Source organism: Aptenodytes patagonicus, chromosome 6 (assembly GCF_965638725.1).
Source record: "Aptenodytes patagonicus chromosome 6, bAptPat1.pri.cur, whole genome shotgun sequence".
In the NCBI taxonomy this organism is placed as follows: Eukaryota; Metazoa; Chordata; class Aves; order Sphenisciformes; family Spheniscidae; genus Aptenodytes; species Aptenodytes patagonicus.
In genome coordinates this window covers 34,468,649-34,495,962 of record NC_134954.1, presented here as the reverse complement: position 1 = coordinate 34,495,962, position 27,314 = coordinate 34,468,649, and the positions used below count along the sequence as shown (strand labels likewise).

The following is a 27,314-nucleotide window of genomic DNA, read 5'->3' as shown; positions in this document are numbered from 1 at the left end:
TTTAGCATTGCTATGAAGAGCAAAAGGGCAGCCCAGCGACCCAGGCTCAATCTGCAGACAAGGCTGATTTATTTTCTGCAGTCTGGCTCTAGGGGAAAGATGTGAGAAGAGAAGGATTTGTTCTTAACAGCAAGAAGTGGCATGTGCGTGTCTTGGCCCAGGGCTGGGACTGCGTGTGGATGGAAATCTGATGTTGGGGAGGAGGGAGAAAAGTGAGCCACGGCTGCTGCTTTAAAGAGGAACCTTGAGCAAATGGTTCAGGACAGCAGCCATGTCACAAGCCAGAAAAGGTGGTGAAACGTATAATATTTTTGGGAAATATTCAGCCATATTAAGGGGATGTTTTCTACCATTTGCTCTGATGACAGGATCCTTTGGCAGGGAGCAGAGGAGTGCATGAACCAAGCCCATTAGTTGCCGCTGAGATACTGAGTTTCTTTAAAAAGCTGTCCAGCCTTGGACAAAGCCATGGAAACTGGATCTGGATTCATATAAAAATGGGTGCAGGGAGAAAAGAAAGTTAGTGGAGAAAGAGTTGTGCCTAAGGAGTAAACTATTTTATTGGATCACCTGGCTAAAACCCAGGATGCACATATTTCATCTTGGCATGAGTGTTAAGAACGGAGCTGAAGAAGAAGATTGGCGTAAGAGAAATATGGGGCAGTTGATCCCTGGTGCAGCAAGCCCTGGGGTTGCCCTGGTCCTGGCTCTGGGTCAGCCACTGAGCACAGCTCCCCTTCCCCACCACTTCCCATGGCAATGAACCAGGCAAAAGCAGAGTAACTCCCTTTTCTAATCTCTTTAGGGCTCTCGGGGATTCCCAGGAGAGAAGGTATGGAACTATTTCCTCATGCCACAGCGGAGAGCGTGAGTGTATGGATGCATCAGTATCCCCCTCCCTGTTCCCCTTTCCCTCAGTGAGCATTTACCCCTTGCCTCTCTTCTGTAGGGTGAACTGGGAGAAATGGGTCTGGATGGCATTGACGGAGAAGAGGTCAGTCATTTTAATTGCTTTTCTCTTTATAACAAGATGCTTCAGTGGCAGGGCCCCAGTAGTGACAAATATTCTTCTAAAATATTTTTCTTTTGTAGGGAGACAAGGGTTTCCCAGGCTCTTCTGGAGAGAAGGGATACTCAGGCAGGAGGGTAGGCTTTTATCATGTTTACGACGGGGCTAAATGGTGGTGAAAAGGTGGATTTGAGCCAGGGGAGGGTGGAAAGCCATCATTCTCCCCTTGGGGCTGAGGAGTGCATCTGCACCTGGGCAGAGGTGTGCGACAGCAGAGATGCTTTCAGCAGGCAAGGGCTGCTCTCGCTAACTCTTTGTGTCTTCCTGCAGGGTGATAAGGGAATTAAAGGCGAACGAGGAGAACGAGGTGACCGTGGGCTCCGCGGAGACCCGGTAAATATTGCTAAGGCATCCTCTTGATTTTCCACCCACTTTCCACCAGTCCTGGGGGTCATCAGCAAGCATGCACTCAGGCTTATTAAATACCACTTGACAGTGGCAGGTCCAGTGACAGAGCAAGGACTCAGAGATGACATGTGGGTAACACATGCCTCTTGATACCAACCTGTCAATCACTGTTCCATTATTTTAAAATTCCCCTTCTTCCTCTTCCTCAATATTATTATTTCTCAGTTGAAAAGCTGTGTCTGTCTGAAAACACTAATAATACTTAATCTAATTCAGTCAAAAAAGAAAAAAAGAAAAGAAATGTTGGTTCTGAGCTATAACAGAGCAGTTTATAATGTCTGACTTTCATGCCCCACTTACACAGATGTTTCTCATTGCTGTATTGCTTTCAGGGAGATTCAGGAGCTGATAATACTCAGCGGGGATCCAGAGGCCAAAAGGGTGAAATCGGACCAATGGTAAAGTTTCTTTGTTGTCTTTTGTTGTTTTTTTTTTGTTTTTACAATAGGATGGGACAGAGAAAGGAAAAAAAGATGCTGCCAAAAAGGTGCAAGTTTCTTAAACTCATCACGCCTTGTCAGATGGAATATTTTGCCACTAGAAAATATTGTTGTTTTGCAACTAAAACTTTCTCTGGGAAGACATCAGCTTAGAAGATGTTTTGTGTAAAAAGTGCACTTTTTAAATTATTATCATTTTACAATGCCTTTTGGGATATTGTCACTGAAAACAACTTTGTACTTGGAAATTAACTTCATACGTTCTTGCAGGTTATATACAAAAGCAGAGAACTGTTTAGATGATACCAAATCTGAATGTCCTGATTCACCTGAAACTTTTGGAAAAAAACCCTACATGCTCCTTGGAGAATTTCAAACCCCATTTGTTTTCATATCAGCTCAGTATAAAAATGTGTCTTAAAATGTCAGAAGGCATTTCCCAAAGAATGGGACTGTCGGCTTGCGCTAGCTCAGAAACTTGATGGAAAGTCTCCATGAGTTGTTAGAAGGATTCCACTGATGCGGGAATATCGAGTAACTTGTGTGAGAGTGCGAAAGGACCCATTTTTTGAGAGTTGAACCTCTTTTCCCAGTGCCTGCTCATCTCAGAGCTCTTACCTGAATTTTGCTTTTCCCTTAGGGAGAGCCGGGACCGGCGGGGCTGGATGGCCAAGACGGTGGAGTCGGGAGGAAGGTGAGCTGCCAGACCCGCGGTCAGCGGGGGTGGAGCTTAGATTGACAATAACTTTTTCCCTCCTGCCTTCCCATGTATTTTGTTTCACAAGCGTCAGGAGCTCAACCTAAAAAATAAAAAAGGGAAAAACCCCAAAACCTCAAAAGGAAAATGCCTGGTGGTTTGCTGACTTGTATAGACTTTAAAGGTCTAACCCTGAATTTATTCCCATGCAAGTAACTCAGTGCTCGGATCAGTGGAGTTACACCTGATTTACTCTGGCATATGCATCTGCATTTGGCTGCTGGCTTTTAAAAGGCAAAAACCAAACTGGAGCTGGTGTAGCTGGGACATCTAGGGATACATTCCCTGCTGCTCTGCTGCTGGCTGTCCCTCGGGGCACATGGCCCAGGGACTGTGGCATGCTCCTGCACACATGAGGGAGCAACTTGTGGTGGAGGGTTGGGGGATGCGGGGAAGGAGAAAACATGCCAAAGTTTGATTTCAGAGAGCTAGCCGTGTGGATTTCTCTCTCCCTCTCTCCCCAGTAGTTTAAACTATTCAAACATAATTTTGGACTAAGAGGAGTGGCAATACATGGATCTAAAAGCAATAGAGAAATGTGTGCTTACATACTTGCGTAACAAGTCTCATCATTTCTTCATTTGCAGGGTATGACAGGACGAAGGGGACTGATAGGAGTTAAGGTAAGTGGTGATGGGGATGAAACCTGGGGCTCCTGCCACACCACCGGCCAGGCAGCCACAGCACCCAGAGGGATATGCCAAAAGAGACATGCAGGCTTTGCTTCTTCCTCTCTGCCTCCTCTCTCCTCCAAATTTCCCTCCTCCTCCTCAGGCTCATCTCCCTGTATGCTCCTTGCTGGACTCAGTGCAAAACCAGCTGTCCACTTGCCTGGGGCTGCCCGTCCTCTGCAGCATTCTCTGGTCAGATGCTTCATCTCTGTGTACTGCTGGAGCAGCGTAACAGGGCCAAAGCATAAAGGAGATTGATGCCCGTTTATTGCAGGAGCCAAATTACCCAGCCAGTTCTGTGCTCATTCTCTGCTATAACCATATTCTGCAAAAAACCCCCAAAACTCCTGTTATTCCCTGCTCTTTATGCAGCTTTAAATGCTCTGAGATCTCCTTTTCCTCCCCATGGTGTTGACCACGTCCCCCCATGCTAACCTGTGTTGTCCTATTTTGCACTTCAAGGGTACCAAGGGCTCGCTCGGTCAAGCAGGGCCGGCTGGAGAACAAGGCATGAGAGGGCCACAGGTCAGTGAGCTTACAGCAAAGTAAATGTTTTACCTCATGATGCTGTTGCGTCATTTCATTGCAGCCACTTCCTCAAAGCGTGTCAGCAGCAAGGACTGTCAGGATTTGGGTATTTTTGGGTGTGCTGTGGCCTGGCTGTCCTGCCCCAGGACATCAAGCCTGCCACTGCATTCGCGCCACCCAAGGTGTGATGTGTTTGTAAACCTCTTGGGCGCTGTAGCGTTTGCTTTCCCTTGCGATCTTGTGTAGCACTGGTGTGTTTCTGCCCATGTGTGTTGACACAGTCTCTCTTTTCTCCCGGCACAGGGTCCTTCTGGCCAGCTTGGCACGCCAGGCATAAGAGGAGAACAGGGCGTTCCTGGACCCAGGGTAAACCCTTCTGCTGCTTCTCAGCCATTGACCCAAATATGCTCTGCAAGAACATCTCACTGAGCTAATAAGCTGCAGCCCATGTGTCTTTCCATTCCCCCCTCTAGGGCTCTGATTCTGTTTCACTCTCTTATAACACACTCTTCCAGTATGATTCGCCTCTCAACTTATGCTAAAGATTTCTTGATCAAGAGTTACAGAAGAGAAAGGTTTAAAAGCAACCACAAAGGGGTCAGGACTTCAGCGTTTGGCCCATTATGGTTTGCGATCTTAATTAAAGAACATCCCTGAGTGACGGGCAGGGCATCCATGATGTTTCAACCTCTAAAGCCAGAGCATGACCATCTCACATGCTTGCTGGGGGCCCCCCATGCATTTATTTCTCCCTCCTGCTGCATACCCCAGCAAGACTTGTGGCCATAAAGCCAGACACATCTTGCATTTCCCCATCCTTAGCAGGACTTTGCCCCTCCTGCTTACACCTCTCCCAGGGGGATTCTCTAGGGACAATATAAATTGGTGCTGACATTTGCATTGAACTGACCTGGTCCTTCCTGACCATGAATTAGACTTCTGAATTTCCTAAGGTGCTTTGAGAGGCACCAGCCCTAGTAGTTAATACAAGATTTCTATGGTCACCCAATCCCCTAGTTTCTGGCACCCAGTTTTCTTGACACATTGCAACATGTATCTCCCTGTTTCCATTCCAGGCTGGTGGTGGACCACCAGGAACCCCAGGAGAGCGTGGCAGGATCGGTCCCCTGGGACGAAAGGTATGTCTTCACGGGCATTGGGCATCAGCAACTAAAACAGCAATGAAAAGCTTCTGGATAGGAGTGAGCTTAAAAAAATACTTGAGGTGAACCTCTTGGAGAGAAATTAGCTTGTTTTCACTGGCTTGCACAGTGTGGAGTAGAGCAAGGTCTGTGCTCTGTTTGTTTCATTAGGCTCCCGTTTCATTGAACAGAGAGGCAAAAGTAATTGAGTAACTGAGATTCCCAAGTAATTTTCCAGGGCAGATTCTCAGCTGATGCCCATGTGGGAAGATGGTTGTGCTGGATGTCTCCAGACCCTCTGTATGATTTTATCTCTCCAGATTCACACACACTGGTTCATTTCCATGACTGCTCCACTGTCCATTTGCACTGACAAAATACCCAGAGCTTGGGAGCTTTTATTTTTGCAGTGTTTATAAAAAGCAAACACCATCCTGTGGTGGGAGCTGGCTGGTCTCCCATGTCCCATTGCTCAGCTTTCCTGAGATCACTAAAGGTCCCACTAAAGAGCAAGCATTTTGTAGCATTGCTGGCCATGTAGGTCCAGTCATGACTTTCTGCTGCAAGGACCACTGCAGACTGGTCTATGTAAAGAAACCAGCATTGATGGGGTGGGAAAAGCTCAGAGTTGCCTGGAGTTTCAGCACATGCTTTAACAGATGCTCCTGTTTTCAGGGTGAGCCTGGGAACCCTGGACCCAAAGGGCCAAATGGACAGCAGGGCCCACGAGGAGAGATGGTAAGTGTGGCCATGCACTCACACCTTTAAGGATGCTGGGCTGAACCCTCTCCTGTGGCAAATGGGCCACAGCCCTTCGCAGCAGAGGGTTTAGCTCCCATATGGACTTTGCGTCCTCCATAGTACAATATAAGAGAGGGAAATCAGCTTTGTCTTCAGCTGGCATGAGCACAGCTGGTAACGGCAGTCCCTTCACAGAGGTGAATTATATTCACTTGAGAAGTGGCTTTTAACATCTCAGAGATCAGTCTGCAGGGCAGAGGCTGTCCAGAGTTGCTTGGCCTTGTCCTGGCTCATTGCATGAGGCATGGGTAAACACCCTGAGCTGACCCTGTGTGCTAGTCCGAAGTAACCTATAAAAAGGACCTATGGACTAAGTGAGTGCTTTCATGGGGCCTGATTCTCATTACTCTGTAAAATGAGGAGCCAACTGAGGAAAAAATGGTTTATGCCAAGCAAGGAAGGACGAGCTTGGGTCAGACAGAGCTATAAGTACACCCCTAGCATTGACTGACCTCCTAACCTGCTCCCCATTGCTGGCTTCCACCCGGGTTTTACACATTACGTGTGTATACTAAGCAGTTTTTAATTCAAATTTGTAGTTTTGGCACCACCTTTTTGTGCTTTTTTTTCTTGCGATAATTTCATCTATAGAAGGAGTTCTCAAAGGCCTGTGGCATCAGTGGGTTCTTTCTATTGATGCCGCTGGATCTGTGAGGTTTAAGCTATTCACATATGACTGCATATTAATGACTTTGGCTTTCCAATTTTAGGGTGACGATGGACGAGATGGAATTGGTGGCCCAGGTCCTAAAGGCAGAAAGGTAAGTGTATGCTCAGCGTGCCCATCTACCAACATGAGTTACCAAGGACAAGGAAGTAGCCAAGGTCCCCAGTGCAGATGGGCAAAGGCAGAGCCTAGGTGAAGTCAGATACATATAGGGACAAAAACCAACCCTATGTGTACCCTAGTGAGAAAATCAGGCAAGACTCTTCAAACTTTTCCCCTCTGCCTTTGTCTTGGTTTTGCCTATGTAAATCAGCTTCTCCAAGGAGGAAGCATAATGTTTTTGTACCTTTTAGCCAGAAAGCCCCATGAATGTCTGTGGGACTTTGAAAACAATGCGCCAGCATCTCTGACAGCTCCTCTACAGTTGAAATTAGCCTTAGAGGAGCAACCAGACCTTAAAAAGAGCGGCTATTTGCTTTTTATTAATCATATGAGGAACAAAATTGCAAAATGAATTTGCAGGCTCTCTCTCTTTTCCCTCCATCGTTTAATTCCTTCAGTTGTTACAGATCTGCCTGCAGAATCAGGTTCATTTTCTAAAACATATTCAAATAAACCTTTATGTTGTTTCAGGGAGAACGTGGCTTCATAGGCTACCCAGGGCCCAAGGTACAGTGCAGCCCATGAGCTATGCATTCATTTTCCAAGCAATGTAGCCGTTACCTATGGTCCTGTGCAGATTTAGAGCTACCATTCGTGTTTTTCCTCAACCAGGGTGGACCTGGTGACCGCGGTGGTGCTGGAGGCCCTGGCCCTAAAGGAAACAGAGGCCGCAGAGTAAGTTGGACCATGACACAATTTTTCCCTTCTGCATGAACGGCCTGGAAGATGTACACATCTTTTCCCCCAGGTATTGACCCACGTTCCTGGGAGTCCCCCTGCAGATGTTAATGGAGAGGACTTCTCTGCTCTCTCTCTCTCTAGGGAAATGCAGGAGATCCTGGGACACCCGGTCAGAAAGGAGAGGTTGGATACCCTGGACCATCTGTAAGTGTTCATTGCATTGCTGATGGAGCCTCTGGCTTCCCCCCAGAGAGATTCCTGAGGAGAAACATGGCGGTCCCTATTGGTGTCAGGGGTTGAAAAATATGCCCATCACCATCTCCTGCTAATTTCAAGTTGGGCAAATTTCTGTTTATTTGTCCTAGATGTGTCTCTATAAATTCCTAACTAGCTGTTTATCATTGATATCGTTCACCCGCGCTCAAACTGCAATGCAGGAAAAAGTCAAGAGACAGGCTCTTATCAAGCAGTAGGATTTCCCCTTGGCAATATGCCACTTAAAGCTCCTTCTAGGAAGTTCTCAGCTCTTTATCATTTATCACCCCACACAGGATATGGTCCATGACCAAATCTGACTGGCACAGAGCACCCTAGAAAGGCCAAGGTGACTTGGCTTGCTTTGCACATGAACATAGAGCATTGTAAATGTCCCTTTTGGGTTTGGCCTCAGCCAGGTTTACTCCTCACAGGGGAAAACATTTCCTCCTGTTGCTGGAAACACAACTGAAAACAGGCAGGTTTTCCCTTAGCTTCTGCATGACCTGTAGTTAAATAATTATTCCAACTGGGTTCATGGGGCACCCTGAAAATACACATTGCACTCAATTTTACTTTTTTTCTAAACAGGGACTTAAAGGTGATAAAGGAGAATCCAGAGATGTAAGTGTGGCATCATTTATCTCCTGTTTTGAAATACTCTTTTGTTGGCTGTGTCACATATCTCTTCTTTTCCCTTTCTCCCTCTCTTTTATTTTATTTTCTAAAGCAATGTGCGCTTGTGCGGAACATCAAAGACAAATGCCGTGAGTACATCAGTGCTTTGCTAATTCCCTGTCTCTACCCTTGTATGCCCATCACATTACACAAATGGCACTGACCAAACTGCTTTTTTTCCCCATCTTTTCCACAGCTTGCTGCTATGGTAAGTCACCTTCAGTTCTCTAAACCCCAGCGTGACTTGTGCCAGAATTGTTTCTTTCCCTATGTATATGGTATGAATGATTTACCCCTGCCGAGGACGTGGTCCTTGCACCTTGACAACTATTTGGGGCACTATTTGTTCCCTACGCACGTTTCTGGCAGGTCCCAAGGAGTGCCCTGTCTTCCCAACTGAGCTGGCCTTTGCTATTGACACTTCCTCGGGAGTCGTGAGGGATGTTTTCAACAGGATGAAGCAAACTGTGCTCAGAGTGGTCAACAACTTAACCATTGCTGAAAGCAACTGTCCTCGGGGTGCCCGGGTGGCTCTGGTCACCTACAACAATGAGGTCACCACAGAGATCCGCTTTGCTGATGCCAGGAAGAAATCGAGCCTCCTCCAGCAGATCCAAAACTTCCAGGCAACCCTGACCACAAAGCCACGCAGCCTGGAGACCGCCATGTCCTTTGTAGCCAGGAATACCTTCAAGCGTGCCCGAAGTGGCTTCCTTATGAGGAAGGTGGCTGTCTTTTTCAGCAACGGGGATACGAGAACCTCCCCGCAGCTCAACGACGCCGTGCTGAAACTCTACGATGCTGGGGTCATGCCTGTATTCCTCACCAGCAGGCAGGACCCGGTTCTCACCAGAGCTCTGGAGGTTGGGGTCATTCACCCTTTCTTTCATTTTCTGCTCATGACCTCAGTCTGGTTTGCTGGGGACATTGATGGTGTTTGCTCCTACAGGCAGTGGTTGACTTCCACAGGCCTTTCAAGTGCTTAGCGCTGAGAAAGCATTGCTGGCCAAACTCATCCAGCATGTCTATTAGGAGAGAAATCTAAAACACGGTGCATGCTGTGAAACGCTAGTGAGGTTATGATGAGTCATTTGTTTCCCAGACCATGGCTCCAGGGTGCCCGGTGTGGTATGAAACAGAAGAAAAGACAGTCCCCATAGCAAGAAGGGTCTGACAGAACGGCAAAGGGTGGGAAGGTGGAAGTTTGGTAGCTTTGTTGGCCCAGGGAGAGTGGACGTACAGAGATTTAAAGCAAAAAAAAAAAAAAAAAAAGCCCCAGACGAGCACGCTGAGCACTGGTTCAAGTGCTTGACCCTTTTCTTGGAGTTTATGTCTCTAAACTAGTCCCACTAACTGATGTTGGGGGCATTAGGCTCCTCCAAATGGGATCCACCAAAAACAGCGTGCTAAGTAGAGAATCTCTTAGAGTTGTGGATTACCCTCCCCTACTTTGAGCTGAAAATGACAGAAGGCAGCATTACTAACACCATGTTTTTCTGTTTGCATCTAACCAGATCAACAACACAGCGGTTGGACATGCAATTGTTCTTCCAACCAGCGGCAGTCAGCTGAATGAAACTATCCGGAGGCTCTTGACTTGTCACATTTGTCTGGGTAAAGCATCCAATTTCTCCTCTAGACAGTGCCAAATCCTTCTGGTTGCACAGCAGTCGGTTGTCAGTGGTGCAGAAGGGAAGCCCAGTTGGGAGTCAGCCCTTTTGCTGCTGAAGACAAGGGATTCTTATTCTTAGGTTGAGCAGAAAACATTGGCATCGTGAATGAGGCTTGCTGGGCATTCTCCACTTTGTAAAGAGAAGCTCCTTTTTTGGCTGATTCCTACTTTTACAGCCCAAATACCGATAGCTAAACACTCTAAAATATGGCCTTCTGCCATTTATGACAGAGTGCTTCAGGGCTCCCTTTGGACAAAGGAGTGCATAAAAATACTAAATGCGTAACTAAACATGTTTTGGGATGAAATGACTTTGATGTCAAGTAATGGACCAGTGAATGTCCATGGCTTGGTAATATTTCATATGACACGAGATTATTACAATGATGAGGGAGGGTCATCTTCAGTTCCTCCAGGTGAAATCTACTGTATTTCTTCCCTAGATGTGTGTGACCCTGATCCTGTCTGTGGTTTTGGTAGTCAGAGACCTGTATTCAGAGACAGAAGGGCAGCCCCAACAGATGTAGACACTGACATAGCCTTCATCATGGATAGCTCAGAGTCCACCACCCCTCTGCAGTTCAACGAGATGAAGAAGTACATTTCCCACCTCATAAGTAACCTGGAAATCAGCTCTGAGCCAGAAGTATCTCAGCACCATGCAAGAGTGGCAGTCCTCCAGCAAGCTCCTTATGAATACGAAACCAACTCAAGCTTCTCACCAGTAAAAACTGAGTTTTCACTAACTGATTATGGATCCAAAGAGAAGATCATTAACTACCTTCACAACCAAATGACCCAGCTCCATGGCACGAGGGCTATAGGAAGTGCAATTGAACACACAATAGCTCATATTTTTGAAAGTGCACCAAACCCTAGGGATCTAAAAGTCATAGTTCTGATGATGACCGGAAAAGTGAATAAACAAGAACTTGAGTACCTGCAGAAGGTTGTTACTGATGCAAAATGCAAAGGGTACTTCTTTGTTGTCTTGGGCATTGGCAGGAAGGTGAATGCCAAGAATATCTACAGCCTAGCTAGCGAGCCAAATGATGTGTTCTTCAAATTGGTCGATAAACCAGGAGAGCTTCATGAAGAGCCCTTACTACGCTTTGGGAGACTGCTGCCGTCTTTTATCAGAAGTAAGTATAACATCCTGCAGCCAAAGTATTATGGAAGGGGCAACATGTGACCTCAGAGGGGTTAATCAGTCTACCTGCCTGTTGGCTGAGTGGGCTCTAGCCTGACCACCTCTTGGGGCAGCGGGGCCCACTGAAGTTAGTCTCTTTTTATATGTTCTGTACTATTTGGTCTGTTTGTTGCTGCTCATAGGTCTACCTAGTTGAATATGTCTGGTTTTTGTTCACTTTGGCCTCCCCAGCCCATTCCATGCAGTCTGTTGGTCTGCCAAGTAGAGTTTGCACTTCTGTCTGGTTTGACTTGGTCTCCGTGGGCTCACCTGTGGGATCTGACCTAATGCTGCCTGGCTTGCTGGTCACATCTGCAACATATCCCATAGGGTCTGGTCCTGCTGGGGCTCTTGGCTCTCTGCAGCCTGGCAGCCTGCTAACACTCCCCCCGAGCTCCCTGAACACCCAGCAAATCTTTCTTCCCAACTTCAGCATAAACATCATGCTAGCAGGCATTTGGATGGCTCAGGCTGAGATCTGGAGTTGCTGTGTGCAGATTTAAGGACCAGATAAACAGGATTCTTTGCTCAGGGATAAATCATGCTGCTGTGTTTGGGATGTGCAGATTGTGCCTTGAAAATCTGCATCTCAGCTTAGCTAGAGACCCCAGGCTGGATCTCCAGCTAGAGCCAGCTGCCAGAGATCCTAAACAGACCTGGCCAGTAAGGACAAGAAATGGGCCTTTTCTAGGAAAGATAGTTCTATCCAAAAAGTCCTGAAAATCAGGCTACTGGGCTAATAAACCACTGATTCGGGAATGTCTTGCACTAAATAGGAAGCAAACATGAGCACATCTTTCCCTGGAAATAAATGTTTAGGTTTTCTCGGTTTGCTTTTTCCATTTACCACTTACAGGGTTCCTGGAAACTTCTAACTCTTGAAAAAATATTAACTGTGTGGTTGGAAGTGCCTTGTTGTAAGAAAGCTGTTTACATGTGACAGACTAAGACATACAGCCCTCTGGTATCTTGTAGTTACTGCCTCTCATGTTTGTAAATTGGAATAACAAATCTCCCAGCCCATGATGCTGCAGTAACCACACCAAATGTCAAAAGATATTCCATAGCTTTTATCAGAGCAAGCAAGAAGACAGGAGTTTTTTTTAAATCAAGAAGAAATATATGTAGTGTGTTGTTCGTAGGTAACCACCATCCTCAACACCAGTGTTTAATGCCAGGCTCTCTCTGTCTCTAGGTGAGTTTGCTATCTACCTGTCTCCAGAGATAACGAAACAGTGCAAGAGGTTCCAGAGTGATCAGCAAGCCAAGAGCCAGAGCCCCGGGCACGCCGGGCACAAAGCAGTGTAAGTAGTGGTTTGTCTGCGAGAGAATGAGCTTTGCTAACAGCCTGTCTGGGGGAGAAGCCTTCACTTCCCAGTCCCTGTTTGGAAAAAGGAAGAAAAAGCAACTTCAACGCTAACAATCAGGATTATCAGCATTTTACTAGTTCCTTTAGTGCTGTGTCAAAAGAGCAACAGATATATCTACTAAAGAAGGGTAGACACGTACACATATAATTTTAAATTTGGGTTAAATTTCATATTTATATATGTATAAGGGATATGAAGGAGGTATATGCTACTGTCATCATGCAGGTCAGGAACTCCAGAAATTACTATTAATTTGGGGTTTTCCACTCAATAACTATTTTCAGAGGCTGGGCTGCCCTGGACTATCTGATGTTCAGGATCCATCATAGAATATATCCTAATATTTTCTGAACAGAAGTGAAAGCTTGTGTCACCAAGACTCACTCGTCACTGGCACAGAGCTGTTCTGGCTTTAGAAGGTCGAGCCCCTTGAAATCAGGCATGCTACAGATCTGTCTACTGAATTCACTCTTACGTGTGTAAAGTTGGTGTATAGACAGACTTGTGCCCCAAGTGATAGGCAGTGCTCTGCAGCACTTTTCACTGCTTGGCTGTGGGCATATCTAAAGCTGACAGAGACTATTGACCTTGGGGGGGGTTCTTGCCAATGTCAACTCCTCTCCACTTCCAAAATTCTGCTTATACAGGGGGGAAAAAAAAGCCATATCAGCTGCTTTTGCTTTGACAGGTACATGGCACCCAACGCGACCATAAGCCGGACCCTCAGTGCCAGCACCACGGTCAGTGCGAGCATCAAGCCTGTTGCGAGCGCCAACGCCCGTGCCAGAACCACCACTGCCAGCACCACGGCCCAGACCAAAGCCACCGACCAGATCACAGCCAGCACTGTGGTCCAGGTGAACACCACTGCGCAGAGCACAGCAAACACTGCTGCCCACGCCAAAGCCACCGGCCGCACCACTGCAAGCACCACGGCCGCTGCGGCAGGTGGCAGGAGAAGACAAAGCGGTACGTGAAAGGCTCTCCCCACATGAGCAGTGCCTCTCGCTTGTCTGTTACCACAGTGGGTTGTGGCTTTCTTTCCTCCCTGAGAGGATTATTCCTATGGGAAATGCCACTAAGAGGCCAAATTTCGTGCTTGCAGAAACAAGTTTTTAGGTGCAAAACTGGAAATCTGCACTGGGGGGTTAAGGCTTTGTCAACTTATGTTGAGAATTTTGTGCAAAACTGGGTGGCGGACAGCCTGCCTCTAGGCAAAATACAAGCAGGACATCTAAACATGAGACAATCCATCATCTGCTGCCTAGCTCAGTAGTACAGCAACAAAGCACTTCTCTTTCTAGTGTGGCCCATTTGCTTTCTATGTTTTCCTTGTAGTATTACCCCTTGGCTAAGTTTTGCTATTTATGGTGATTCATACAATGACATTGTTTTAATTCTCTGTTAGCTAATATAAATAGTTAGTTCAGTTAGTTCAACACTGAATCAGTATGGAGACCTATTTGGGAATGCTAAAGCTCTTTCATGTGAGCACAGTTCATATAAAGGAGTTTTCTCACGTGTTTTTGCAAGGGGCTGCAGGCAGCTCTGCACTAGCTGAAAAAGTAACAAAGAACATGTGTCAAAGCACAGGGACGCTTAACCAGTCAATGAATGCATGTCCCCATGTAAATAATAAATAAAAAGCAATAAATAAAAGCAATCAGCTTTTGCAAGGTTAATGCTTTCATCAGCTTGCGGGGAACAAACATTTCCAGGTGTTTCTTGCTCCACTGTTGCTTCCAAGCAGCGTTTATAAAGGTCTTATCCGATACTCTGCCATAGCAGGAAAACCTTTCCCTAATAGCTTTTTTGACCTGTCTAAGGTTATGTTCAATCTTAAGCAGGCTTTGCTTGAAGATCTTTAGCAGTTCAGTGAATCCATTGCACCCAGAGAAGGATCTGACTGGACATGTTTACAGTTGTTGGGAAAGTTGTGCTGGGAATCACATTTCAGGCTGTGTAAATTTTGTAAAAAAAAAATTGATTTGCTAGATTGCAGCAGATTATTAAAAACTAAATAAACCACTTGGTAAATCATCTAGGCTATGAAAAAAAAGCCTCCCTGCAGTGTGCTGGGTTGGGCAACTGAGACAGCAAAGTTACAACCCGGTTTGCACGTGCCACAACTGGCTGCAGACAACTTTATTTGCTGTGGACTGGGGAGGAGACCCTGCAGCACTGAGATACTTTTTCCTTGAGACCTTTCTTTTTCAAGTCCTTGCTTAGTGTTTCTTCTGATTTTGCATTGCAGCAAAGACCCACGACATCCAAATCACAGATGTCACTGAGAACAGTGCCAGGCTGCGCTGGGCCAGCCCTGAGCCACACAATGCCTACGCTTTTGATATCACCATCACCTTAGCACATGACCACTCTCTCGTACAGAAGCAAAACCTGACCGGCACTGAGCACGTCATCCGAGGACTCAGAAGCGGACAGAAATACCTTGTCGTCATTACCGGCTACCAGAAATCCCAACCCAAAGTAACCTACACAGGGACATTCAGCACAAGTAAGTACCTCTTGAGGAAAACACACAAACATTTATTTTTTCATAAAATGGACACAAAAAATGAAAAAAAAAATGGAAGGGATGGGGAATCAGTTGGTACCAACAATCCCAGCCCTGGCAATACTCAGTTGTGTCACTGCGTGTCTGGCATCCTCCAGACCAGCAGCAGGACTTGGTTATGAAACGCTGCAAATATGTTACTTTGGCAAATGCAAGCTGACACTTCAGTGGTGTTAAATTGACACAGATTGTGGGAGAATTAAAGCCAGTCCCAGAGGGGGGTTTGTCTTATTGTGTGTGCAGGAGGCTTTGTGCAATGGGTTTTGGTGGGGTCCAGCCGGCGCTGCTGCAATTAATAATAAAAGTCAAACTGGGTTAACACAGAGTAAATACCGTCCAGCCTGATTGCAAAATAAGCAAGAAAAGCTTCTTCTCTGATTACCATTTCCACAGCTACCTATCTGCTTCGCATACTATATTATCCAAAAAAACCCACAAAGAAGATATTAAACGGAGGGGTTAATCCTTTGGGGATCCACGCTCCATATGTACAGATCACATGTAAACCTCACCAAACTCTTTGGCATGGCCAAAAGTTGCTATGTAAGACACAGCCAATTTTTTTTTTATATAGTTTGGCATAGAGGTGACTTGGCTTGGTGGTGTGGAGAAGTTTGCACTGGTCCTGCCAGTGCTGCATCTGGCTTCTTCTGGCACTTCAGAGCCAATGTCAGTGCCCGCAGAGAGCCTTTCCATTGGCTTCAGTGGGTTTGGATCAGGTCTGAAGTCTCTTACCTTCACGAGCAATAAATGTGCCCACAAAAATGTTGAGAAAAGACATCAATGTGTAGAAGTAACATTTGCATGTGCTGAGTTGGAGCTCTCGATGCCCGGGGAAGCTGCATTTCCCATACAGTAAATCTCAAACGGAAACAAACTGGGCAGGCAGCAGTGATGCCACCTATGCCCACAAGCTGTGACCTGTACGCTGGGTAGCACTGTCCCCTTTACCTGCACCCATACCCTCCACCAAAGAAAAGCAAATCCAACTCTTTCTGTGTCTGCAGCCCCCACCTGCCCTCCAGCCCCACGGAAAATGAGCAACAGGTTGCCCTGGAAAGGGGCATGATGCAATATGGTGCAGTCATGCAGGGCATGATGCAATATAAACCATGATCTCCTTGCCATCACAAGGGATTTCTTCCTCTGGTGACAGTCCTCAACAACAGAGTTCCTAGAGGGATGTGAGGCCGTGATGGGAGGAATGTGGTCAAGGAGAGGCGTGCAATACATGGACAGTTCTTGAGGGCTGCAGGGGAACAAGAGAAGACCCATCATGGACTATTTGCTCCCCTGGAGGATGCCTTTTTTCCCTGCGGTCTCTAAGGCCAGAGGGGCAAAGCTAAACTGGCTACAGAGAGGCCACATCTGCTCCTCCAGAGCCCTCCAGTTGCATTCTGTGGGGTGAGCAGGGGCCATCCAAAGCAGTCGTGTGGGGCCCTGGGGATGCTCCTTCACAGTCACCCCTGAGGATGAGCTCGACTGTGCAGCAGAGCCGCTGGCTGGGGAGAGCAAGGTGAACCCATCCGAGTGTGGCTGGGTGGTTGTGGGTTACTCATCCCGTCAGCTGCCTCCAATAAACATTTCTGCAATGTATGTGCTAGCGTAAACAGATCTAGACCTGATTCCTGTGACTTGTGTGCGTCCCCTGTGCCAGAGCTGGGGCCAGTGAGTTTGTTTATGGCTGTGCCGAGGGCGCTGCTGCAGATCCCCTTCCCCTTGGCTAACCTCGCTGCTTCTTCCCCCCAGAGACCCCGGCGCAGCCCAAGGTGTCCCTGGCCAACATGATGCTCAACACCGAGCCGCTGGAAGGACCTGAGAGTGGTGAGTATGGGCGATGGTGGGAGTGCTGGGCTGGGGTCTCTGCCAGAACCCTCACCGAGAGCCTGGCCATTTGCACCGGTCTTCCTTGCCTGCTCCTAAACCTGGCCTTTCTCAGACCCCCACTAGGACCAAAGGATCCGTGAGTCCTTTGCTTTGCAGAGCCAGCAGATTATGAGCTAGATGACAGCCTTGCCCATGCAGACCTGAGCCCTGTATTGGGGTCTCTGCCCCATGCTGGATCCAGAGCCCCGTGAAGTTGCTGTGATCTTCATGGGGGACTCAAACCAGGTCCTGTCTCCGTCGCAAGGATGGGAGATGAGCCAGGACCCAAGTGCTGGCTGCTCTCCAGGGACAGGCTGTGCCCCATGGCCTCTCTGGCACACGTGGATGCAGAACATCACCTGATGCTTGTTCGCACTCTCACTCCCCATTTGGGGCAAAGAATAGGTCTTGGCTCCTTGGTTTAACACACAGCTCTCAACAAGGGCTTGACCAACAGCCAGGGATTGCAGGGGAGTTAGTGTCAAACATTTGCATAAATTTGGCTAATTGGTAGCCTCCCTCCAGTTTCACCCATCTGCCCATCCCCTGTTTCTCTGCCACCAGTGGTGGATGTAGTAAACTGCTAAATGAGCAAGCTGTCACCTCCTACTCTGGTGTTAATCCCGTTAACCTGTGTTAATAACCCATAATCGCTATAGTTGTTAATACGTCATCTCATTGCTTTTGTTGACATCAAGCTCATTATATCAGTGCTATTACGCTCAGTTGTACCGTAAGTGCCAGGCTGCAACCATTCCTCCAAGGGTCTGGAAGGGCTCTCAGCCTTCGTAAAATAGCACAGCCCTGTCGCAGGCACCAGCTACGGATCTGGCATCCAAAACTCATCCCTGAATCATCACACTGATGTTTTTCTTTAAGCATTTTGCTTGCACTGTGGCTCATTTTCTTCCTGAGGTGATTTGAGAGCATGAGGAGATGTTGCTGCTCAGTGCATGCAGCCAACAAGAGTTGCAAAGCTGCTGTTGGGGCCTGGCTGCTCGTGTTGGAAGGTATGAGCATGGATCTCATGCCTGGCTGGTGGTACCAGTGGAGCTTGCTGCAGCGGAGGGGCCAAGGGCTTGTGCTGGGCAGGGACCATCTCATTTCTGCTTTGCTGCATGTCCCATCATCCCAGAACTTCCCATGCATTCCTACTCATTTGGTCCCTCTCCCTGGCACTGACATCCCCTCTGAAGCCTTCAACTGGCTTGTCCTATCCAGGTGACACGCACCCCCATGGCTTTGTTTAACCCCTTGTGTGCCAGCCCTTTGGAAACAAGGTGTGCAGGCTTCTGTAGGTCTGCCCGAAGAAAAACGGATGTGCTGTGTGCTCACTCTGTGCTTCAACGCAGACCTCTCAATCTCAGCTCCTCTTGTTGACCCACTTGCAGCAAATGTCTCTGCCCGAGGATTTATGGCAGCTGGCAATCTGGGGGAAACATTCCCCGAGGATGCTAATCTGAAGTTTTTCAGCAGGCTAAGGACATTAAACAGGGCAGGGGATTTGGGATGGGTTGTTTAGCTGAGTATTCTCTAGTTCTCTGTGCAATGGGAGAGACCCGTGCATAAATCTTCTGACAGACCTCAGAGGAAGCCCCAAATTCTGCCCTCCTTATATAGGCAAAGCAGATGCTAGCACGGATGGCCTATCTTTGCTAATAAAAACTCTGGGATTTGGACCTAAATTATAATTTCTGTGCAGGAAAGGAACATATGTTTAAATCCTCATCAAGCCTTAAAGTCTACCAGGTGCGGCTTGCCTTTAGAGATAAAATAAACACACTTAAGGATTAAAAGTTACTAGCAAGACAAATAGCTTTGAAAATAGATGGGGGGAGTTGTGTGAGGGCCCGATCCTGTGTGCACCAGCGGGGAGAAAGGGGCTCCCACCACCTTGGTCCAGGGACTTGGGGCTTGGATGTGTGATGAAATCAAGAGCAGGGAGAGGCAAGCTGGAGGCTGGGGAAGGTTTGCATTCAGCAAGAGAAATCACACGACAAGGAAATGCCACCAGTCCTGTACTGGGCTTTTTTTTCTTTTTTCTTTTAAATCTCTTTGCTTTTTCAGCTTTTAACCCTTTCAGAGTCACTTAACCTTTGCACCTTTTGACATGCAGATTGGCCAGACCCTTGCTTGCTGGACTTTGACATGGGCATGCAGTGCAAGGACTATCAGATTGTGTGGTTCTTTGACTACAAAAACAAGATCTGCAGCCAGGGTTGGTATGGTGGCTGCAGTGGTAATGCCAATAGATTTGAGGCCGAAGCTGAGTGCATTAGCAAATGCTTAAAACCATGTAAGTACCACATGGGGATTAATCCTTTTGTATTTTATCATATTGTCAAATGATGTTTGGATCGGAGAGAAAACATCGTTTAAAATCCAAACCCGCGCACTTTTTCCTCCAGCAGCAGCTGAGAAAGCCATGCAGCAGCCACCCCTTGAGAAAAGATTATTGTCAGGTAACACCCAAAAAAAAAAAAAATCACAAACCAAAGCAAATCCATTATTTCACCTTGACCATTTCATAGCATGCATCCAAGCTTGTCCAATACAAGATCACCAGTAGTATAGACTTGGTTTTCATTTGCTCTTTGACATGACCACGCCCTACCATCTGCTTTGCATGAGTGCATACACCTTGCATGCGTGTTGTCACACCAGGACATGTTGTGTTTGCACGACCTGAGTGCAAACCATAGCTATATGGCAAAATCACGCACTGGATTTCGTGAGAAGCGTGGGGTTGCTGAACTGGAGCAGTTTCTATTATCACTGCATGACTAAGGAATGCCACCGCTCAGTGGTGTGCCTTTGCTGAGATGCAAAGAATTGCAAACGTTTCACTGCCTGTAACCAAAACACTTGATGGAAAATTACTCCACGGGGCTTGGATCTTGTGTGCAGATGTTTTCCTTTTGCATCAAAAGATAAAAATCAAAGTTGAGGGTGGAGTCCACAGGAAAATGGCAATGACCTCCTCTCCTCAAGGAGTTTCTGAGATTAAGGGTTTGCATTTACAAACCTCTTCAAGACCTGGGAAGGAAGTAGAGACTTGCAATCACCTGTGTTGGTTCAGCAAGGGCTTGGGATGGGAACCTGACCCCAGCAAAGCCTTGCTATCATAGCAGCCTCCCCCTTCTTAGTAGTGTTTCAGGGCCCTTTGCAGAGATGAGAGAGAAACCTAGGAGTGAAGCAAGCTCTGGTACCTACTGGCAGGGCTTTAATGCCCTTGTAGGGGCATGACAGGGTTTGAATAGGCAAATTAAGGACCCCTCCCACCCATTTGATTTTCTTAGGTGTATTTTAGGCTCCTTAAATCAGACTCAGGAATTTTTGTCACTGACAGCGGTGCAGCCTGAGTCCAGCTGTGGGTGCCCCTGCAGAAACATGCAGGCAAGCAAGGAGGACGAGGCCACCACCAGCCATGGAGATGCCTGGGGCAGCAGCTGCTTGCAAATGGAGATTGCAAGGTGCTTCTGGGCTGCAAACGGGCATCATGGACAAAGATCCATTGGTTGCAGTTTGAGGCCTTTTCAGCCAGATGAAGCAGCGTATGGCTTGTGCAGAAACCTGCAGCTTCAATCTAGAGCCAGATTTCATCCTCACAGAGCAGGGAAGCTTCCCTGATGTGTTTTTCTCCAGAAGGCGCGTGTTTCTGCTAGCCCCATCCCATAGACCAGCCCCTTCTGATCATCGTCACATGCCTTGATGATGTTTCCAGCAACTGTTGTTCAGGCTAAAGTGATATTTCATGAACTTGGCGCCATTCTGCCCTGGGCAGATATTCAAGAAAAGCAACCGAGAGGCCTTGGAGGGACGCTCATGTCTCTGCCCACCCCGCCAGGGTCCCCTGCTCTATTCACCACTTTATTCTCTTTTTGTTTTCTGCAAAAACAGAGCTTGAATCCACAATGGAAAAAGAGACTTGAGAGTTCACGTGCAGCTCAGCTTTTAGAACGCTGGGTGTGGGGTCAGGCTCTTGGTCAGCCCATACCAGGTACCGGAGCCAGGTGCAACACAAAGAAATGAATTGGTCTCCCAAACCTTAGGGCTCTTTGGGTGCAAAAACGTGCACCAGACCCACCTCCCATTTGAAGCCTTTTAAATGCTGTGATAACCTTTAATTATTTAATTTTTTTTTAATATATATATTTATAGCCTTTAATTATTTTTATATATATTTTGGTAACCTTTAATTATTTAATTTTTTATATATCTATATATATGTATGTGTATATATATGTTGTGGGTTTTTTTTTTTTTACCATGAAAAAATTAAATGTAAGTGCAACTGAGGAGCCCAGACACATTTTCTCCACAGGATGAATTAAAACCCCAGCTTACGGTGGCTGCCCCCACCTTTTGAACCTGCCAGAGCCAGCCACAGCTTAAAACACATTTTAGCTCCCTAGTTCTTGCTCTCCATCAGTTCTTTGACATTTTTGGATAAGCTTGTGTTTCATTTATTGTTGTTTGGGCTTGGGGTTTTTGGTAGTGGGGGAGGTTTTGGTTAAAAATGCCATCCAGAGCAGCTGCTAGGTGGTGTTTGATGGTGCTCTGAAACTGGAGAGTGGCACAAGCCCCTGTGGTGTGAGTATTAGGGCAGGCAAACTGGATATTACAATTCAAGTGGATTTTCAGCAGCTTTCCTGAAGCCAGATCTGCCTCTTAAGTGGTGGTTGAATTTCCCTCTGCATCTGCTGATCCTGAAGGCTGCTTCCACTCTCAAAGGGGATGAAGGGGGGGGGAAAGCCGGGCTGCCTGGACTCCGTGCCGCAGAGAAAAATTGTATTATACCTCTCATCAGCTGAATGTTTTGATTACTGGTTGGATTTCCGAAAGGGTACATGGGATTTGGGGTAGAGTCATTCTTGTATTCACATCTGCTGGCTTTCAGTGGTTTGGAAGGCCAGAAAAAAGGGAGATGGACTTTGGAAAAAAAAAACCCACCTGAATAATAAAAGGCAAAAAGCCTGCCAAAGGCATCAGGAAGCTTTTGGCTGTAGGAGCCCAAAAGCAAAGCTGAATTGGAAGGTCAATACTGATTTCAAATTCCAAAGAAAAACTGAGATTAAAAAAAGAAATCCTGCTTTAAAAAGCTGCATTTAGAATAGGACAAGGGGCAGGAGCATCCTTTCAGACGTCTTCTCTCTCGGAAAGGACATATTCCCAGCTCCTCCTATCTAAACAGTAAAAGCACTGCACAAACAAACCACCTGATCTCCCTCACGATAGCAGCAGTGTGGACCACTTGAGCCTGACCCCTTTGACCACAGCGTTGTTCTGGCAGCTATCTGTTCAGTCACTCACAGCACGGAGGGAAAAATGCAATTGAAATGAGCAGGCAGAAAGAGTTTAGACATTTGGCAGGGGCTGCCCAGAAGCATGCCTGACGTTGGTCTGGGCATTTCCACCTTCCCCCTGGGAGCATCCCAGCCTTGCTGCAGCGTTCCTGGGCTCTGGGCAGCCGCCAGCACCAGCCGCAATTTCCTTTAAAGTAAACCCGCCGCTGGGGCTTTCTTGTTGCCTAAGGGTCATTGCCAGACCTACTTTCTAGTCGGGATTTCAGGGATAATCTTTTGCACCCTTCTTCCCATGAGAACTTTAGAAGTGTTTAGCATGCCTTTGTCCTCATCAGACCCCAAAGAAACTTGCTTGCAAATACACCTTTTTATATATTCACCCTATAGCTATATTTTCTTTCCTATATTCACTATATATATTCCCTTGTATTTGGGACTATTAACCACAATTTAAGAGACAAGTCCTTTAAGTAGCTTGATTTCTGGCACCTGGTTTACAAAAGGCATGATCCTAAGACAAGATTATCAGAAGATAACTTCAAGACCTGAATTTCCCCAGCAGTCGTTGCTGGTATACTCTGTATACATTGATTTATCTTTGCTTTTGGAAAAAAAAAAAAAGAAGGTAAAAGATTTTTTTTTTTTTCTTAATTAAAAAAAGGGTCCTGGTTGCAAATACCCCTCTAGTAAGAGGAACTCTACACTTTGCCCATCTGACTCCCCCTCGCCCCCATTCATTTTTCAGTGCTGGCTGTTTTACTGATACTTGTTTGACTGATGACAATGATTTTTACTCATGTCCAACACTGGACACCAGCAGCTTGAAGCCGTACCACTGATAAGTGGCAGTGATGAGCATGATACCAGAAATTTCTGGGATCTGCCTGACTCAGGGCTATGGTAACAAGGCTTTTCCAGGACTAACTATGATGGCTGAGGGTTACGCTGCGCTGAGCAGAGGTGGCATGAGCTGCTTTTGCATCCCTGCCTGCAGGGGATGTCTTGTTTGTGACTTGATGGTAAATTAGTGGCTAATACTGGATTTTTTTACTGTTTTTATTAATTTATTTGGCAATTTCATTTTAACACTTCCAGGTACTTTGTTAGTTTGTTCCCTGCTCACCCAGCAAGGGATGCAGGATACCACAGGGCAGTGTGTGGTAGGTCCGGGAGCATCTTCACATAGAAGATTTCTCTTTTCAGGGGAAGCCAGTATTTTTAATAGGAAAATGATGGTGCAAACACTTTTTCCCTTGCAGCCCAACCAGTCCGCTCCCAGTTCTGAGACCTGCCAACTAATTTCCTGCAAATCCAGGGGATCTGCAGACAAGCGCTGCCGTGCAGCACTCATCCTTCATCTCAGCATCGCTCTGGGGCTGCATGACAGAAACAGGGCTGAGGGCTTGTGGATGAGGGCTGGTGTCCTCTTGGGCAAAGACATCCAAAGAAAGACCTTCTCTTTGCAGACTAAGAGGTGGATTTAGTCACAGGAGATGCGCAAAGTCTATGCTGTGATTGCCCTTTCTGAGCTTGCATGCCAGCCCTGCTCCCAGGCATTTCTCTATCATGCACATACATTCAGAGAGACTGTGTTTCATCCAGGACTGCTGTTGCTGACTCTTCTTGCTCCTGCTTTTATCCATAGTTACAGATATCTGCCGGCTGCAAAAAGACGAGGGGACCTGCAGGAACTTTGTGCTGAAATGGTACTATGACCCCGAGACCAAGAGCTGCGCCCGGTTCTGGTACGGTGGCTGCGGAGGCAACGAGAACAGATTTAACACACAGAAAGAATGTGAAAAAGTTTGTGTCTCCGGTAAGCAACTTATGTGTGGCTGGAGAGGGGACTCCTGGCATTTCCAGTCTGGTGCACGGCTGTAGTGACCTTGGTTGCGGTGCTCTGCACTCCATAGCAAGTCCTGACAATTAACTCCGTTTATCTTCCCTCAATATTCTGCACAGCTTCCCATGCACGGAAAAACCTCATTTATTTTCTCTTTCTCCATCAAACCTTTTCAGGTAACATCAACCCTGGCGCGGTGACGATGATAGGAACATAGAGCCAGTGACCTGTTAACACATACCTCTGAGACAGCCAGGAGCATCAGCCGTTGCCACCTTACCCCTATAGAAGCTAAGGGTATAGACTACCTTGCACTGTACTATTTCATGCTTTTAACTTCCAAGCAAACCTTGAAGAAAGTGTTTTGCTGCATGACCTATCAATATGGTGCTAAACTGTTTGTGGACTGAGTGCTACATGTGTCCGGGTTATATTGTATAGCTTCAACATTACCAAATATTTACCTATTGCAGATTGTTATTGTCTCTGAACACATCTCTAAATTACCCTTTCCTTCTGATTCTGGCAGTCTGCCTATCTAAGGCACCGTAAAAATGAGATTAAAAAAAAAAAAATTTCACTGCAACTGTTACATGCTTGCTTTTATTGTTTTCATAACTGAGCATAACTTTACAGGGAAAGCCTTTGTGTAAGAGAGTAGCTAATTCTGATAAACAAGCGGTTCAATTTTTCATTCTTCCTTTTTTTTTTTTCCCTCCTTTTGCTGGATTAGATTTCAAACTAGATCTCTTGTATGCATTTGTAACATATGTGGCCAACCGAGCAAGGAAAAGGAAGCAAGGTTTCCGAATGCAAATGCACTGCTGGGACCAAGGCCTCAGTTAACAAATTTTTAAATTGTGGTGTAGGATGCCTCTGGCATTCTTCTGATGTTGTATGTTTTATAAAATACAAAGCAAAGCAATTTGGGGAGGGGGGGCGGTGGGTGGGAAGGGGATTTTATTTTTATTGTGGATTCTGTGTCAGGAAGTCTATACAAAGAACTTTTAAATAAAGTCTAATGGAGGTTTTGAGAAATGCATGTTTTTGTCTTTGTAAAAGCCATGGTGGGCATTGGTGGAATAATTTTCCAGGGTCTGGAAGCCATTTCTTTGGAGGGAAATCCCAGTGGTCCTTATACAGAGGATGGATATTCAGGGGGACATCGCTGAGGTGCTGCTGGTGTCATGGTTTAACCCCAGCTGGCAACTAAGCACCACGCAGCCGCTCGCTCGCTCTCCCCCAGTGGGGTGGGGGAGAAGATCAGAAGAATAAAAGTGAGAAAACTCCTGGGTTGAGATAAAGACAGTTAAATGGGTAAAGCAAAAGCTTCGCATGCAAGCAAAGCAAAACAAGGAATTCATTCCCTACTTCCCATGGGCAGGCAGGTGTTCATCCATCTCCAGGAAAGCAGGGCTCCATCATGCATAACGGTGACTTGGGAAGACAAACGCCATCACTCCAAATGTCCCCCTTTCCTTCTTCTTCCCCCAGCTTTATATGCTGAGCATGATGCCATATGGTGTGGAATATCCCTTGGGCCAGTTTGGGTCAGCTGTCCCGGCTGTGTCCCCTCCCAGCTTCTTGTGCACCCCCAGGCTACTCGCTGGTGGGGTGGTGTGAGGAGCAGAAAAGGCCTTGACTCTGTGTAAGCACTGCTCAGCAGTAACTAAAACTACCTTGTGTTATCAACACTGTTTCCAGCACAAATCCAAAACACAGCCCCATACTAGTTACCATAAAGAAAATTAACTCTATCCCCTTCCATAACACCATTTACAAGACTAAATTAAGCTGGCCAAACACCTTAGGTTCCCTGTTCAATGCTGCACATGATCCACAGGGGTCCAAGAGGCTCACGTTGACTTGTCCAGGTGAGTGGGGCTGCAGATTCATTGTGGCAAGGGGAGCGTGTAGGGCGGCTCTGGGCTTTGTCCCCCGGGGATTTACATTTTTAGGTGTCCCAGCTTTTATGCCATTCCTGACACACGGAGCAGCCCAGCTCCCAAAATTTCCTATCAGTACCAAGTCACTTGCACAGGGCTCGGGGACGACAGGGACACTGCTCAAGTGGGGATGAGCTGAGCCCTGGCAGCCGTGCTTTGGAAGCTGCACTGTTTATTTGGCACCCTCTCCAAGCACATGACAAGGGCTTCATTAGAAAAGAGGAGAATAGGTAACTTTTTTTTATTTATCATTATAATTGGCTGTTGCAATGGCTGCACCCAGCTGTGGCCGCTCTGGAGGACAAGGCAGCCTGCCCTTATACAGAGGATGGATATTCAGGGGGACATCGCTGAGGTGCTGCTGGTGTCATGGTTTAACCCCAGCTGGCAACTAAGCACCACGCAGCCGCTCGCTCGCTCTCCCCCAGTGGGGTGGGGGAGAAGATCAGAAGAATAAAAGTGAGAAAACTCCTGGGTTGAGATAAAGACAGTTAAATGGGTAAAGCAAAAGCTTCGCATGCAAGCAAAGCAAAACAAGGAATTCATTCCCTACTTCCCATGGGCAGGCAGGTGTTCATCCATCTCCAGGAAAGCAGGGCTCCATCATGCATAACGGTGACTTGGGAAGACAAACGCCATCACTCCAAATGTCCCCCTTTCCTTCTTCTTCCCCCAGCTTTATATGCTGAGCATGATGCCATATGGTGTGGAATATCCCTTGGGCCAGTTTGGGTCAGCTGTCCCGGCTGTGTCCCCTCCCAGCTTCTTGTGCACCCCCAGGCTACTCGCTGGTGGGGTGGTGTGGAAACCGAGATGTCTTGGTTGTGAAATTTCCATCCTGGAGAAATTTAAAGTGCCCCACACTTTGGGCTACCACTTTCTGAAGCATTTCAGGTGGGTCTTCAAGGACCATGACTTGAGACACTCCACATGTTGTACATGATGCCTTTGAAAGCAGTCCTCCCAACAGGATTTGCCTTCCATAACACCATTTACAAGACTAAATTAAGCTGGCCAAACACCTTAGGTTCCCTGTTCAATGCTGCACATGATCCACAGGGGTCCAAGAGGCTCACGTTGACTTGTCCAGGTGAGTGGGGCTGCAGATTCATTGTGGCAAGGGGAGCGTGTAGGGCGGCTCTGGGCTTTGTCCCCCGGGGATTTACATTTTTAGGTGTCCCAGCTTTTATGCCATTCCTGACACACGGAGCAGCCCAGCTCCCAAAATTTCCTATCAGTACCAAGTCACTTGTACAGGGCTCGGGGACGACAGGGACACTGCTCAAGT

The 27,314-nt window shown here is 46.9% G+C and overlaps 1 protein-coding gene across 7 annotated transcripts in view; it reads left to right on the top strand.

The window, feature by feature from the left end:
* COL6A3 (collagen type VI alpha 3 chain) overlaps positions 1 to 25,118 on the top strand; it is a 64,395-nt gene extending 39,277 nt beyond the window's left edge. For 4 of the 7 annotated variants that reach the window (XM_076342059.1, XM_076342058.1, XM_076342054.1 and 1 more), the window contains 29 exons: positions 806 to 832; positions 950 to 994; positions 1,093 to 1,146; positions 1,340 to 1,402; positions 1,810 to 1,875; positions 2,558 to 2,611; positions 3,262 to 3,297; positions 3,808 to 3,870; positions 4,177 to 4,239; positions 4,950 to 5,012; positions 5,691 to 5,753; positions 6,527 to 6,577; positions 7,117 to 7,152; positions 7,258 to 7,320; positions 7,468 to 7,530; positions 8,173 to 8,205; positions 8,312 to 8,348; positions 8,456 to 8,467; positions 8,629 to 9,122; positions 9,774 to 9,873; positions 10,375 to 11,073; positions 12,316 to 12,424; positions 13,179 to 13,459; positions 14,745 to 15,005; positions 16,815 to 16,889; positions 19,048 to 19,227; positions 19,340 to 19,393; positions 23,883 to 24,053; positions 24,257 to 25,118. In XM_076342059.1, coding sequence (XP_076198174.1) covers positions 806 to 832; positions 950 to 994; positions 1,093 to 1,146; positions 1,340 to 1,402; positions 1,810 to 1,875; positions 2,558 to 2,611; positions 3,262 to 3,297; positions 3,808 to 3,870; positions 4,177 to 4,239; positions 4,950 to 5,012; positions 5,691 to 5,753; positions 6,527 to 6,577; positions 7,117 to 7,152; positions 7,258 to 7,320; positions 7,468 to 7,530; positions 8,173 to 8,205; positions 8,312 to 8,348; positions 8,456 to 8,467; positions 8,629 to 9,122; positions 9,774 to 9,873; positions 10,375 to 11,073; positions 12,316 to 12,424; positions 13,179 to 13,459; positions 14,745 to 15,005; positions 16,815 to 16,889; positions 19,048 to 19,227; positions 19,340 to 19,393; positions 23,883 to 24,053; positions 24,257 to 24,297 — 3,357 coding nt within the window. In that variant the 3' untranslated portion in view covers positions 24,298 to 25,118. The remainder of the gene's footprint in view (positions 1 to 805; positions 833 to 949; positions 995 to 1,092; positions 1,147 to 1,339; positions 1,403 to 1,809; positions 1,876 to 2,557; positions 2,612 to 3,261; positions 3,298 to 3,807; positions 3,871 to 4,176; positions 4,240 to 4,949; positions 5,013 to 5,690; positions 5,754 to 6,526; positions 6,578 to 7,116; positions 7,153 to 7,257; positions 7,321 to 7,467; positions 7,531 to 8,172; positions 8,206 to 8,311; positions 8,349 to 8,455; positions 8,468 to 8,628; positions 9,123 to 9,773; positions 9,874 to 10,374; positions 11,074 to 12,315; positions 12,425 to 13,178; positions 13,460 to 14,744; positions 15,006 to 16,814; positions 16,890 to 19,047; positions 19,228 to 19,339; positions 19,394 to 23,882; positions 24,054 to 24,256) is intronic. The other 3 variants (XM_076342056.1, XM_076342055.1, XM_076342057.1) reach the window with 3 other exon arrangements.
* Positions 25,119 to 27,314: the final 2,196 nt, after the last annotated feature.